At 36.5% G+C, this 15,511-nt stretch overlaps 1 protein-coding gene across 16 annotated transcripts in view; it reads right to left on the reverse strand.

Moving 5' to 3' along the window:
- Nucleotides 1–15,511, reverse strand: part of LOC127968445 (neurofascin-like) — a 76,005-nt gene that overhangs the window by 20,750 nt on the left and 39,744 nt on the right. For 3 of the 16 annotated variants that reach the window (XM_052569671.1, XM_052569670.1, XM_052569678.1), the window contains exons 4-27: nucleotides 14,822–14,839; nucleotides 13,615–13,720; nucleotides 12,476–12,666; nucleotides 11,243–11,365; nucleotides 9,862–10,032; nucleotides 9,489–9,536; nucleotides 7,704–7,815; nucleotides 6,670–6,854; nucleotides 6,450–6,581; nucleotides 6,207–6,350; nucleotides 6,014–6,125; nucleotides 5,366–5,532; nucleotides 5,089–5,236; nucleotides 4,818–4,948; nucleotides 4,232–4,273; nucleotides 3,991–4,092; nucleotides 3,401–3,598; nucleotides 3,237–3,307; nucleotides 2,907–3,129; nucleotides 2,707–2,822; nucleotides 2,410–2,620; nucleotides 2,173–2,292; nucleotides 1,396–1,569; nucleotides 1,121–1,150 (exon numbers count right to left, since the gene is read on the reverse strand). In XM_052569671.1, the coding sequence (XP_052425631.1) occupies nucleotides 1,121–1,150; nucleotides 1,396–1,569; nucleotides 2,173–2,292; nucleotides 2,410–2,620; nucleotides 2,707–2,822; nucleotides 2,907–3,129; nucleotides 3,237–3,307; nucleotides 3,401–3,598; nucleotides 3,991–4,092; nucleotides 4,232–4,273; nucleotides 4,818–4,948; nucleotides 5,089–5,236; nucleotides 5,366–5,532; nucleotides 6,014–6,125; nucleotides 6,207–6,350; nucleotides 6,450–6,581; nucleotides 6,670–6,854; nucleotides 7,704–7,815; nucleotides 9,489–9,536; nucleotides 9,862–10,032; nucleotides 11,243–11,365; nucleotides 12,476–12,666; nucleotides 13,615–13,720; nucleotides 14,822–14,839 (3,075 nt within the window). The remainder of the gene's footprint in view (nucleotides 1–1,120; nucleotides 1,151–1,395; nucleotides 1,570–2,172; nucleotides 2,293–2,409; nucleotides 2,621–2,706; nucleotides 2,823–2,906; nucleotides 3,130–3,236; nucleotides 3,308–3,400; nucleotides 3,599–3,990; nucleotides 4,093–4,231; nucleotides 4,274–4,817; nucleotides 4,949–5,088; nucleotides 5,237–5,365; nucleotides 5,533–6,013; nucleotides 6,126–6,206; nucleotides 6,351–6,449; nucleotides 6,582–6,669; nucleotides 6,855–7,703; nucleotides 7,816–9,488; nucleotides 9,537–9,861; nucleotides 10,033–11,242; nucleotides 11,366–12,475; nucleotides 12,667–13,614; nucleotides 13,721–14,821; nucleotides 14,840–15,511) is intronic. The other 13 variants (XM_052569684.1, XM_052569674.1, XM_052569681.1 and 10 more) reach the window with 11 other exon arrangements.

Consider the following 15,511-nt stretch of genomic DNA (forward strand, 5'->3'; position numbering starts at 1 on the left):
CTTCCGTTTTCTTCCACGTCTCTCTGGTTTTGCTCTCCATTTTAAGGCATTGGAGATCATTTTAGCTGAACAGCCTATCATTTTTTGCACCTCTTTATAGGTTTTCCCCTCTCTAATCAACTTTTTAATCAAAGTACGCTGTTCTTCTGAACAATGTCTTGAACGACCCATTTTCCTCAGCTTTCAAATGCATGTTCAACAAGTGTTGGCTTCATCCTTAAATAGGGGCCACCTGATTCACACCTGTTTCTTCACAAAATTGATGACCTCAGTGATTGAATGCCACACTGCTATTTTTTTGAACACACCCCTTTCAACTAATTCAACTAATTGCCCAATTGCACAGCCTTAAGAGCATGCATATCATGAATGCTGGGTCTCATTTGTTTTCTGAGAATCTACTGAACCTACTGGTAACTTGTTTGCCACGTAGCAATAAAAAAATATACGAAAAACCTTGATTATACTGGTTAGTCACATTGTACTGCTATTATTTTGAACAATACTGTATAAATTGACTTGAGAAGCAAATGTAGACAATATTTTTTTTGCCATTATTTCAGATATAAAATAAATATTTTAAAACCATTATTAAATTAACACATGCACGCATGCATGCACGCACGCACACACACACACACACACACACATATATATATATATATATATATATATATATATATATATATTGTTTTCAATTAATTATAATTCAATAAACTCCTGAAAACAAGTAGCAATATCTTAAAATTCCAGTTGGGCCAAAAATAAATAATTTTTTTTTTTGGTGCATTGTAAACAAAACAAATATTATTTGAGTACATTATACAAGAAGTACCGTTTCAGTCACTGTACTTCAAAATGTTATGCTTAATTTATAGTGTTTCTTGCCAAATCTGTGCAATTATTTGTGAAAATTTACTAAATTTAAGAATTTTCTATACCAATTTTATTTTATTTTTTTCAGTGTAGGAATCTTGAGTGTGGCATTGACTTAAGCAGCTGCACTGTTACGTATTAAAAAGCAGACAGACAGAATTTGAGAGAAAAAGACAGACAGAGGCTGAAGCAGAGACAGAGCAAGGCAGGAGTTAGACAGGCAGGCAGTCCATTTCCCCATTACCTACAACTGTAGAGTCAGTATCTGGGGTGCCTTCAGTCAACACCACAGGAAAGACAGGAGGAGAAGAGGGGAGACAGGTGAAAGCAAGTCAAAGAAGAAACAGACTGAGTTAAAGACATCACAAAGCATCGGAAACAACAGTGTGAAGGAGACAGAAAAGTATTATCAGAAAAAAGAGAACGACGGGGTGGAGCACAGACAGGAACATCCAATGATTCTGCTCTCAGATTCACTAACACTTACAGAACACAGAGTGAAACGACTCGCTTGCTGACCTTCATTAGTGAAATGTGGTGACTCCATGGCGTACACTTCTCCCGCTCCGACCTGTGTGCGGGCTGCAAGGTAGAACTTGAACCGTGTGAAGCGGTTAGGTAGATTCATGATGTACTCTGTCACGTTGGGTTGAAAATGCTCGAACTTCCTCTCTCCCTCCTGTGTGCCATTCACTGGAATCACAAAAGCAAAAAAGAATGAATAAGTGCGCTATATTTTTACACTTCATGAAGAACATTTCAGCAGGGTTTGCACTGTGCAAAATTCAAGTGCTTATGGTGCATTCAAGTCATGTTAGAAAGACTGCATTTGTGAATTAATGCACATGAACTAATAAACTAATCATAATTGTGACTGGGAAACTGGCAAAAAACTGATTTTTGTTGCTTTCAAGTGCATCTGGTAAACTTGTAACGCCAAGACGGGCATATGTTATTATTACAAAGTGTAAAGCATTTGGAAACATAACATTGAATAAAATAAAACATTAAAGTTGAGTGATTAACTTTGAAGCATTCACTACAGACTTGCTTTCCTCTCTCTGATTGCGACAGTATAGAGATACATATAATAGATGCATATAATTTATGTTATAGATCCATTTTTCTGCCATGTTTCAAATAAGCATAAAAAGCTTGTGCATGATCTAGAATTATTTCTAGAATTATTTTCCACTCGTAAATACAACCTTTCTCAGTCATTTATGTACTAGGAATTCGTAAAGATTATATTTGTGGAAATGTTGTGGCTGATTTCTCTGAGTACGATGAGCTCACCTGTGTGGTATTCAAGTGTGTATCCTATCAGGACACCGTTCGGCTCCAGAGGCTTGTCCCACTTCAGGTGAACCATGCCTGTGTGCCTCTGAATCCTAAAGTACTTTGGAGCCCCTGGCTCTGTGAAAGGATTAGATGAGAGCTGTTCATATTCTGATTTTGGATATAAACGTCACATATTTGACGTCTCATCATAGCTCATGCTTCACCACTAAAGCACAGGATGGTGAACCCTACCTCCCTCCTTGGTGTAGAACTCCACAGTGTTGCTCTGTGGTCCCTCATATTCTCTGTTAGCCACCACCATGTACATCTTGTATTTGCTATACGGAAAAAGGTCTGTCAGGATGCCAGAGGGCTGTTCTGCCGTGGTGAAGAAGCCTTTATGCAACTTTGTCTTGTTCACTTTCAGGCCCTTAATGAGGCTGGCTTCCCGCCAGTAGTACAACTGAGAATATGATATAAATACTGAATCAGCAATGATAGCAAATAAGTAAAAACATTTTTGTGTCAGGCAGATGTTTGTTCGTTCACCTTGTACTCTTTAAACTCTCCGTTCACAGTGCTGGGGTCCACAGCCACCCAGTGTACATTTACTTTGGTGCTGTTGATCTTCGACACCCTGAGGTCTGTTGGTGCAGCGGATGGTTCTGATGGGGAAAAAACAGGATAAGTATAAAAGAAACCAGAAAAGACTATAAAAATGTCATTAAATATGAAATGTTAGTACTCACTGTCTTCCCCAGAATAACCAATGACTATGTTTGACTCAGGGCTGTGTCCAAAGTCATTGATGGCCTTTATTTTGATCTCATATGGGACATAGGTGTCTGTATTATGAATAATGTGCTTCGTTCTGGTTGTGGTTATGTTATTCCACTCTTCCTCAGTGTCCTTCCTTCTCCATGAGACCATGTATCGCAGGTTTAGCCCATTCCTTTCTGTGCTCTTAAGTGCCTATGAAATAGATGGTACAGATAGATTAGCTCACAAACCGTCACATCCGTCTGTTTTTTCTTTTTGTTCGTTTTTTGAGGTACTTCGTTAAACATGGTTCATTTTACCTGCCATGTGATCTCCATGTTGTTCTTCTTGCTTCCCCAGCCTTTAAGACCACTCGGCACAACATCAGGAGCTGAAACAAATAATTATATGTTACTAAATGACTGTTTAAGCACACACTCAAACACATTTCTGTCTGGGCTTATGGTTGCTGCTGATCTCTTACGGGCTCCACTGGTCTGATAGCGGGCAGAGGGAAGGCTGGGTTGACTCTGGCCCACGGCATTGATTGCAATCACTCTGAACTGGTAGTTGACAAAGGGGGACAGTTGCAGGTTGACTGAGTTTAGGTTGCCACCAAATATAGACAGGTTCTGCCACTTCCCCGGCTCCCACTTGTCCTCTTCAAACTGCACAAGGAAATCTGTAGTAATGCAAGAAGACACAATGGCATGATAATTGAGTCTCTTTAAAATAAAGAGTTTAAAAGCATTTATTCCAGCTGCTGGTCAATAAACCTACACAGAGAAGGAAACTCAAAGGTTCATGATATGTCAATCTCAAAAATAATTAAATTACTCTATTCATTTGGTTCTAGTCACCAAAACGATTTACTGACATTTCTTTTAAAGATAACAGGATAACAATATAACACTGGTTGATGTCAGATGTGACAACTGGATGGTTTTTCTGATCAATGTAAACTGTGTCTTTAAAACATAAAGACACACATGAGCATCGACAAAGTCATGAAGACAAAGTTCATTAACTGAACTATGGTCATTGTAGACATAAGACTCTATACTCTGAACTTACGCGTAACAGGACTGTTGTTTTCATTCCCAGGCACCCAAGTGAGTCTAACACTACGTGCTGAAGGGTCCGAAAGCTCAAGATCCTGAGGGGGATCAGGTCGAGCTGCAAGAGAACAATATACTAATTAACCATGTTAACTTATATAATAATTCTCAGAATGTTAGAAGAAGAATATTAAAAGGGGGATTGATTGTTAGAGGCTTTAATTGGACATTAGAAATAACTGCACTAGATGCGTTACCTGCAAAGGCACTGCGATTTGAGGCAGACGAGATGTCATCCTCTATGAGTTAAAGGTCAAAGGTCAGAGGTCAAGGGTTAGTGTGACTATTAGTAGATAAATATAAGAAAAAAGCAGTATAGCAGGAAGCACAACAGTAGGAACATTCAAGCAAACTATGAAGCTGTGGGAAGTGCTATTAAGAGCACAGATCTATAAGTTATAAAAGTGCAAAAGGCAATTTATAAAACAGATAGTTGCAACCACAACTATTTCAGAGGAACTACATTGTTTGGCAGAAGAATCTTTTTATCAATATCATTACATTTTAATTGCTTTTTGTATTCTGTGAAACCTTGCTACATATATGGAACAACCGTTTTATAAAAGCAATAAGCCCTGTGAAGCCGTGGTTTACAGGGAATTTAGTATAGCTAAGGTTTTTTTCCTTCGCATCATGCCTAAAGGGGCGTCTTAGCTGTAATACATTCACTGTAATTCACGGCTTCACAGGGCCTATTTTTTTATTATTATCCTCTGGATATGACAACATGAGAAAGGTGCATAAAGGAGGACGATGTACTGTAGGGTGTGAATCTGTGTGTACCTGTAACTATAAGGCGAGCTGAGGCAGAGTTCTCATCTATCTCAGTTTTGGCAGTGCATGTGTAGGTTCCTGCATCTTCTGGATTGACATTGTAAATAGTCAAAGCCTCATCATCCTTTCTGAACCGGTTGCTAAAACATACAGATCATAACATAACATCTTTTTTTAAAGAAATGCATACTTTTATTTAACAAGGGTGCATTCAATTAATCTACAGTTACAGTAAGGACTTTTATGATTATATTGTGTAGGTATTGTTAAATGACATTACATCCAGTTAAGGTTTAGAGGCTTGTCATCTTTTAGCCATGTGACCGTAGCAGGAAGGGAGGGATCATGTTTTACTCGACAATCAAAGCGAACCGTGGTTCCTTTGGCCTGTGTGACATGTTCAGGTGCCCGCACTATTCTCGTGGGCTCTGAAATGCAGCACAACACACACACACACACACACACACACGCACAGAGTAAATGAAGACATTCATGAACAATAATGTAATGTGTTCTCTTAAAAAACAAAATGTAGTGGTTAATGTATCAGGTCTCACCTTTAACCTCCAGGCGCACTTGATTCTCCATCTTGCCCAGAATATTACTGGCAACACAAGTATAGGTGCCTTGGTCTTCTGGCCGGGCTTGTTTAATCTCCAAAGTACCGTTGTTGTACAACTTGTACTGACCACCATCCAGACCACTGCCTAGGCCATTCTTGAACCTGAACACACATGTACAGTATATTCATTTGAATTCTAATACACAAAAGTTTCTGGTCAGTATGCTTTTGTTTATAGAAATTAATATTGTTCAGTAAACATGCAGTAAATTGATCAAAAGTGACAGTGAAGAGCAAAAATATAAAGCAGTAAATCTGTTTTCAACATTGATAATAATAATAAAAAGTTATTGATCAGCAAAATTTGCATATTAGAAGGATTTCTGAAGAATCAAGTAATACTGAAGACTAGAGTAATGATGCTGAAAATTCACAGGAATAAAATGGATTTTAAAATATGTTCAAATGCAAAACAGTTGTTTAAAACTGTAATCATTTTTTATAATATTACTAGGTTTGTATTTATTATATAAATGCAGCCTTGGTGAGGATAAAATACTTCTTTGATCCCATACTTCTTCAGATCCCAATTTATTTAACATTAGCCTAGTTTATCTTTTTAAACAATGAAATGTAATCTCACCAGCGCAGTAAAGGAAACGGTGAGCCAAAGAAAGGGCAGTCAAGGAAGGTCCTGTTGTTTTCAATGACTTTGATCAGCTGGTTCTTTGGACCTAGCATCCGTGGTGCCATGTCTAAGAAGAAAACAACATTAACATATCACAATCTTGTGACCTGTCTGAACGTTTTAAATGATTGACTCCATCATCTCTTACCAAGGATGTTGACAAACGCATTGGCCAATAGATAACCATGTTCATTGGAGGCGTTACATTGGTAAACTGCGGTGCTGCCTATCTGGACTGAATGGAACAGGATTGTGTCACCAAGAACTTGGCGGTTTGGGTTGGGCAGTGAACCTGAAGAAATACAAAGAGCAGAAAAAACGGATGCAAAAATGTGTTATGATTCAGACTGTTAAAATCAAAAAAGCAACAGTTATTGCTTTCAGTTCTCACTTTCAATAGGTTCCCCATTCATAAGCCATTGGATAGTGGGTTTAGGGTTCCCTCTGGCACGACACACTAATCGTCCATTCTCTTCAGGGGCAAGCACCAGATTGGTGGGCTTATCTAGCCAATAGGGAGCAGCTGTACAGGGCAATAAAGAAATCTTAAAATGAAAAAGAAATGACCTTCATGAACAAGATCCAGCAACTGTCTTTTCTCTATGGCTCACCTTTAACCTGGACTTCAACAGAATGGCGAATGCTGCCTATTTTGTTACTGGCCATGCAGACGTAGTCACCAGAGTCCTCCTCAGACACATTGAGGAGGCGTAACGTTTTACCAAAATTCTCAATCTTGACTTTTTTAGATGGGAGGTCTGCTCCTTTTTTAATCCAACTAATGTCAGGAGATGGGCTGGAAAAATGGAAAAAGAACAGAAGAACCGTAATTGATAAATCTAATAACTACTACTTAAACTGATGTATATAGAGCTTTTAGTAACTGAATATGCTGTAAACCCCAGTGTTTTTGTTGTTAAAGACCCCCTTTGGTTAAAATGGGTTAGGTTTAACGTGCAAATTCATCAATTAACACCAATCCTGAGCATTTTCTCCTTAAAACTGTGGCGTACTAAAATGTTAATCAATCCTGACAATGTGGCAGGCAATACTTTTTATATTATTATTGTATTATTACTGTTAGTTAACTAGGTGAAAGTGGAGTAGGTCTGAGTTTGTGCGACTGAGTGGAGGACTAATTAGCATATTCATGAGTATGTGTAGACTAAATGAGATAAGGGTGTAAAGTTACATTCAAGCCATTGCATAAAAAAATATTTTCATGGAGACAAACATTTAAATATGTCATTTTGATTATCAAAGATTAGTTTTAAGGGATACAATTAGTGACTGCAGGGGGATATATATATATATATATATATATATATATATATATACATATATATATATATATATATATATATATATATATATATATATATATATATATATATATATATATATATATATATATATATATATATATATGTATATATATATATATATATATATATATATACATATATATATATATATATATATATATATATATATATATATATATATATATATATATATATGAACAAATTTTAAATACTAAAACATATAACTAAGTTTAAATGAAAACTGAAAATATAAAAATGAAAGCTAATTCTATACAAATAATTACTATAGCATTATATAAATAGCACTAAATAACACTTACACTCCAGCTGCTATACACTCCAGAAGAAGCTGTTCTCCTCGAAGCACTGTCTTGGAGCTGGACAAGCCCTTTGGAGACAGAAAGGTTGGCTGGGTTTCTGGTACATTACGTGCTATGGAAAAAAAAAATGAAGAAAGAAAATTGTTAACATGTTAACATGCACAGAAAAAGACACTGGTATGAGGAGCTACTTAAAACTGCACTGTTATGGATTATTGTTATATATAAACTGCAAATTCTCTCTCTCTCTCTCTCTCGCTCTATAAATATATATATATTTACAATATACGTACATTTGCAAACGTGAGAGACAAAATCAGATTTAGCTTATTTTATTTCCAAAGGTAATACTTCATTTGTGATATCTCTATTTATATATATATAAAAATTAAAAGTCGCATTAGCAGTGGTAAGACTTACAAACACTGGTTACATATTATATATATACCCAGTTTAGAAATATTATTTCAAATATCAGTTTCTACTTTTATATATTAAAAATGTTATTTATTCCAGTGATGTCATTGATTCATTTACTCCAGTCTTCAGTGCCACATGATTCTTCTAAATTCTGGTGCTCAACAAACATTTCTTATCATTATCAATGTTATTATCAATAACAGTTGTTTTGCTAAAATCTTGATCAAGATTTTTTTTTCTGGATACTTGTTGAATACAACATTCAGAAGAATTGCATTTATTTGAAACAGAAACAATTGGTAACACCAAGCCCTAACTTAATGTCTTTATTCTCACATTTATGTCAAATCTTTGCATGGATACATAAATGCATAAATAATATAAGCATGAAAGAAGAATCGATACTGTAATGACAGACAGATGGTTAGACATAAAATCCTGGTTATGTGAAGACACAGACAATCTTCTCCCTGAGGAAGAGTTGATGAGTATGGCAGTATTAGTCCCTATTGTAATGTATATCTAGCAGTAAGATTAGCTCTCAGTCATTAGCATCTCGAGCAGTGCTCTAGGAGAGGGAGTGACAACAGCCTTTGTTGGAGACATTAAGTGGGAGGACAACGTCTGGGAGATTAGACTATGAAGCTGCCAGAAACACATGTTTCACGCCCCTGTCACGTGTGTCTGTGGTGACAGCAGTGCCAGTTCCCTGTCAGTGCTGCCCCACAATGCCCTGGTGGAGACTATACAAGCAATTCAAGGGAAAAGATAACTAAAAAAAAAAGCTTATGTCTGTCAGTGAACCCTGATCCCCACAATATTGTCATATGGGTATTTGGGTGAATCTCAAAAAGCCATAAATGTGTTTGTCATAAGGTTTGAATTTTACCTATTTTCTTAATATACTCAGTTCCACCCTTAGGCCATATCCGCGGATACATATGTGAGGATTTGCACATGGTTATCATTGGATTAAAGTTGCTGAAATATTAATGAGCACCTCTGGCCTAATCTCCTTACTAGCATTTCCATATCTCCATAATGAGCAATGTGATAGGGATAATTAAAGCAATTACAATCGAAATTTGAATAATGTTTCTTCAAACCATGATAGAAATTTATTGACCAAAAAACTGCTTAGATTGATGTATTTAAAATCATGGTAAGTAATCCAAGCATTAAGTGGTAAATTCTACAGTCTGTAAAAACTATGTGGAACATCTTTCTTGATCATGTTGATTAAATAACAGACACACTATCTCTGCATTTCCTCTGCTGTATGTGGTTAGAAACAGCAACGCTAATTCAGTTAGTGTTGTTTTACAGAAGCATACAGATAACAGACTAGCTGTTTGTGGAACTCACCACCATACAGATCAGTGGAGTTCAGAAACGTGTCATTATAAGGTTCCTCTGTGAATAAATGGCAGTTTAATTAACATACAAATACAGAAAAGAATACACCCAATTACAACTGGGAAGAAGAGAACAATTTTGGATGGAAATGGAAGACAGACAGTACTTCAAGTCTCTTATTAAAACTGTGATAGTTACCAATGAAGAGCCTCCAAATTAAAGTGAAAAAAGACAACGAATACAGAGAAATGTCCCCAGCAATACTACCTTCTCACCACTAGATGGACCACAATATTCACATATACCTTGGGCAGCAGCACAGCAATGTATCAGTTAGATCAAATTAAAGATAACAAGTGATCCTGAAGAAATCACCACTCACTTGTTATCACTTTAAGGGTGTAGGGGTTCTTCTGTTGAATGGTGTGTGTGAACTCGAAGCGAGCGTTGCAGCTGTAGTCAGTGTTGGCATCTTTAGCCAAAACATTAGAGAAGAACAAGTCACCGTTCAAGCCCATTGACACCCTGTTGTCCTGTTTTATGGGCATAATGGCTGTGGAGAAAAAAAGAGAATCTTGACTAATTTGTTCAGCTTAATTTGACATGCAATAGCTGACAGGCAGCATAAGAAATGACGCTTAAGATGTGGGAACCGCAGAAGCATATTTATTATCTTCTGGCCTGAAACATCACACGGATCAGTCAATGTGTCGCTCAAGGGAAGGAGCAGTGAGGAAGAGGTGACGATGAAGATGAGATGTTCTACACTAATCACCAATGAGTCTGGATTTAATAATCATGTCTTTTTGGACTAAACTGTGTTGTGATCACATGACATGTAGTAATGGATATTTCCTAGTGCACAGCATTAAGTATATGAAAGGTGAAGTTGTCTTTTCAATATAAGGATGCGATTAGAAATATTAGAGATTTTTTTTATCAATACAGTTGAAAATTTATATTTAGATTACTTCTGCATGATAATTTCCCATATTTTAATCATACCTCTAATTATTAATATTTGAAAAGTACTAATGATTAAATTGCATCAGTAAATGTAAGCTTTGAAGAATGAATATCCATTTTTACAGTGTTGTAGCATGTTAAGCAATTAAGTTCTTAATGTTTTATTTTTCATATATTTAGACATGACAGTATAGAATTTAAACCATTTTAATAATCATTTATAGGTTATTGGACGTAATATATGCCAAATAATTTATAAACCAGCTACAAAAGTTTACCAAACATGTATTTTGTACAGCAGTGTTCATTTCTGACCAGTGAACATGGAAGTTCAAATGTCTTCTTGATCGAAATGTATACATACTATGAAAGTAGTTGGAACTCAAGCTAGAAATCACTTCACCTTTAAGGTCCATATTTAAGCCCTCTCACTATCACTGTTGCATTTTAAAAGAGCCGTTTGTGACTTGTACTAATGACAAACACAGTCAAGAGTGTGTCTATGCGGCGTGATTCCGGCTCTTTTGAAATGTCTCAGTGCCATGCCTGTTTCTGCTCTCTCAGCTTTTTGTCAGGTTCTGCAGATTCGCATGCATGCACTAGCTCAGCACTAATGCAGTAACGGACACTTCTGTGCAGAGGACACAGACTGCATGACTGAGAGAGAGACAGAAAGTATATGGCAGAGGGAGAGGTAAAAGTGAGCATGTAGGTTATGACTAAATGACAAAGCAATGGAGAGGAGGGTTAAGGTTATGAGACGCAATCAATCACAGGAATTGATGACCAACACTTACAGCTGTCCATCCAGAAGGTTTCAGGAGGAGGGAGACCAGGAGGAGGGTTGCAGGGCAGGACGAGTGATACCCCCTCACGCACAACCACTGGCTCCAGAACCTCCTTCGGCCATAGTGGAGACTCTGAGCAATGGAGACAAGTTTACCAGATTAGAGAATATAACAACAATTCAATCTATGAGAGATGATGTTGTTTTATAATGATTTCTGCATGCAATTTACTAGGGTTAGGTCACTCAAAAAATGTCACTTTGATGTTGTTTCAAATCTGTTTGACTTTCTTCCCTTTCTTTTTTGGAACCAAAACTATAACAAAGCAGTCCATATATACTATATCACAAGTTTTCTAAAAGCATACAGAAATTCTGTAGAAGGAAGGAACCAATCTAAATTTCAGACTGAAGATTCAAAGGAAGCCATTTTTAATGTATGTCAATGAAATCAAATTATACTGTAATACATTTTGGAAACCAACTTCATTGTGTAAAATAAAAAAAAATGATAAAGATGAAATATGAGAGTTAAGGTTGAGAGGAAGATTATCATTCTGTTCACAAGATTGATATAGTGCAAGTTATGTATATGGACAACAAATTATCTTGCGCACCATGGATGAATGAAAGTCATATGGGTTTAAAATGACATAACAATGAAAAAATAATGCCATTATTTTTATTTCATGGTCCACTATAGCTTTAATTTTGTCTGACAGTATTTAAGTGCCACATAAAAAAATCTAATAAATAAATGAATAAATTCAGTAAATAAGATATAGAGAGTAAAGACATAGAATTGTTAGATTTAAGTTTAATTTTATTCTCAAAATATTATGACTTAAATCTCATTTCGCAATGACTTTATTCTCATTTTGCTACAACTTTGTAAAATAACAAAAATTTAATCTCTCAATGCTATGATTTTATTATTATAATTTTGACATTACTTTCTAAAATATTGTGTTATTTTTTATGTGGCACTAAAACACCTTTGTAATGTCGTATGACTTCAGAAGACTTAAAATAAACTGTAGTGCAAGTCACATGAACTACTTTTACGATACTTTCATCCGTTTTGATGTTCTCCACAGAGGAACGAAAGTCATGTGAGTAACATAACAACATGATGTTGAGTGAATAATGGAAGAATTTACATTTTGGGTAAACTAATTCATTACAGACAATTATCATGTTGTGTGTATGTTGTGCTTTGACATTACAGTAAAGCAGCCCTCACTTGACACTCGTAGTAGGATTTTGTTGGAAATCGCCGTGCCAAAGTCATTGGAGGCGAAGCACTGGTACTCTCCTTCATAATCTTCCGGTTTCCCGCTGCTTCTGATCTCCAGTGTTCCGGAACGACTCCGCATGGTCACCCGCGGGTCTTTCCCCACGTTAAAGAACTTCCCATTCCTCCGCCACTGAAACCTGCACAAACCAGTTACAAACAAGATGTGAGCCAACTTGATGCTGTTTATGTAACAGGTTTATTGTTGGATGCTTTTTAATAAGGGGATTTATACACACATCAAACTGATAACAACAATGACATGAATACCAAACCAAAGATGGCATACAGTAAGATGGAAATTCAGCTGTTTTCAAAACCAATGAAATCTATTTTCTAAATGCATGTTCCTGATCTTATTTTGAACAGTTCATCAGGATCAGGATATTCAATCTTCCATTGAAATGACATATTTCGCTCATATGGTGGACTTCTCCAAACATTTTGTCCTAATAAGCCCATTCTTTCTCTTTCAAAACCAATTTTAATATTTCCCAGAATTTCAATAAAAAAAAAAACTTTTGCCACCTTTTTCTTATTGTGATTAAAACCTTGTAGGGTTGCGTGCTTGGTGTTGACCGGGTGCCATCTACTAACCTAAGTATTAATAACTAAGCATATTAATATGCCACAATGGTTTTGCGGACTGGCCTGAGTGGAAGGTTTTGTAAACCCCAACAGACAACCAAACAAAAACAGGGACTCTGAATGGCCACACTGTGTGGAGCTGGTCAAGCCTGCTTTTCACAAACAAGAACAAGGGACTGGAGCCAGAGTGAGCGCCCTGCATTTCTGATGGCATGAGAAGGGTACAAGAGGGAGGGCACTGCCACTGTCAGGTTGGGCCATTGGGTGTCACTCTCTCAAAAATGTGCTGGTCTTTGTTATGCCGAGACTAATGAACATCAAGGTTAATTAGACAGTGACAGAATAGGAAGAATGAGAGACAGAGAATTGATGTGAAAGTGGACGTATACACTACAGTAGGAGTTTGCTGACAAACTGGAAATGTAAAAGTGGTGAGAGATGACAAAAAGGACGAGCAGGACTAGATGGCACAAAGACAAAAATATTTCATCCTTTCTCACGTTGGCACTGGAGTCCCCTTGGCCTCGCATTCAATGATGATGTTATCTCTGGGGTCTACAATGTAGTCCTTTAGTGACTGCTTCACAATGGTGGGGGGCTGTTTGACTGTGGAGGGAGGGACAAAGAGTCAGTCTTATCTGACCAGCACTGAGAACTCAATGTTATGTATACATAAGCAAGCTCTGCATTTCTTGAAAAATGGTTGTTCAGTTCACTCTCATGGTAACATCAAAAATATAGACACAATAAGCACAGACAGACAAAGTTTTGATTGACAGACAAACATCAAATCAAGTATTCTTTGCTAATTGCATATGTACTATTGCTTATATTTTAACAGGCAAGCTAAAATAGAATCCAGAACTATCCATTATATAATTATATAATTACATAAAATTTTGCGCAACAACAGTTAAACAGTGGAATTTGTTGAAAACTACATTACCCACAATTCTGTATAGAAATGTCCACCAATCAGAAAATGTTGACAAGCAAATCACAACAAGATAGTTTTAGTGCTCACCCACTCCCATGAAGCACTGTGAATGTACGTTTTTAGCAAAAAAAAATAAGATATATTGTTTCTGTACATAAAATCTCTCTCTTTTTAGGCTGGTCATGTTAGTGGTAGCCACAGATCCCTAGGTTTTTTACACTGGAAGCCTATGTGGGATTGTATGTATTTCTCTAATCAACTTTGTCTTATTGGCTGATGTGCATTTTGTTTAACCTTTAAAACAAAGTTTGTAGTGCTGTGCTTCACCTTGCTTCACCAGCTGGTTGGCTTGGTTCATGGCTTTTTAGTCACAAGATTCCTGACTGCTCTACTCTACTTCTAGCTGGCTCAGATTGTATTCTGGCATGGCCAACAAACCCCTGAAGTAATCCTTCCCTTCAAAGACATGGCCTGCCAAAAAGACATGCTCTTGGGCTTACATTAGAATATTAATCAGCTTTAATAAATGATAGACTTTATAATTTATCTAGAGTAGCACAGTGAACTTCTGTGAGCTCTCTTGAGACTGGGTTTGAGGGTCTTTTCAATGTTTTTTTTCTTTTCTGGCTTGTATTGGCTCTAACTGTAACATCAATGCAGTAATATCTCTGTTCTTTAGATTTCAGATGTGATATGTTTTGTTGTAAGCTCTATTAAAAACCAGCCGCTGAAATAATTGACAAGTTAATCCATGTTAATGAAGCACTTACGCTCTTGCTGGATCTTTGCTGTTAGTTCCGAGAGGGGCGGGTGAAGAGAAAAACAGTTGTGTGAGTAGTTAACAGAGAGTGAGGAAATATGGCTATGATGACAATAATTAAAACATTTACATTAATATATTAAAATTGCTACTAAACTACGGTTATAAGAAAAAAGACAGACAAATAATTTAGTTAATGGCTGCTAAACTCTGAAATAAGATTGCTACAGTTATTATAAACACAACACTAAGCCTACTTTAACATATTAACACCCAAAATAGCAACCAAACAAATAAACTTACCTGTTAATGGGCCGCCAGATGAATGAAGCAGAGAGAAAATTACAAAAAAAGGGGAAGGGAGATCAATTTTAAGACAGAAAAAAATCATCATATCAAAAATACATCACTGTCACATTAGCAAATCATAACTGGTTCATTTATCTTCCCCATATGGCAGTATATTTACTCTTTGACTGTCTTTCTTTGTCAGTGTGTTAAAGTGACAGGCCTTGCGGGGGTTTCTCACATTCGATAATAACCGCAATCAATGTGATGTATGTTCTCAGAAGAGTCAAGAATTGCTTTTGTGATTGTGCTTTGCTAATTAAAGGAATATGACCTTCATATTCAGGTTATTACCAGAAAGCACCCATGTGTCTATTGTGCTTTTCTTCGGATAGGGACAGGTGCATCTCTG

Source organism: Carassius gibelio, chromosome B11, assembly GCF_023724105.1.
Source record: "Carassius gibelio isolate Cgi1373 ecotype wild population from Czech Republic chromosome B11, carGib1.2-hapl.c, whole genome shotgun sequence".
Taxonomy (NCBI): domain Eukaryota; kingdom Metazoa; phylum Chordata; class Actinopteri; order Cypriniformes; family Cyprinidae; genus Carassius; species Carassius gibelio.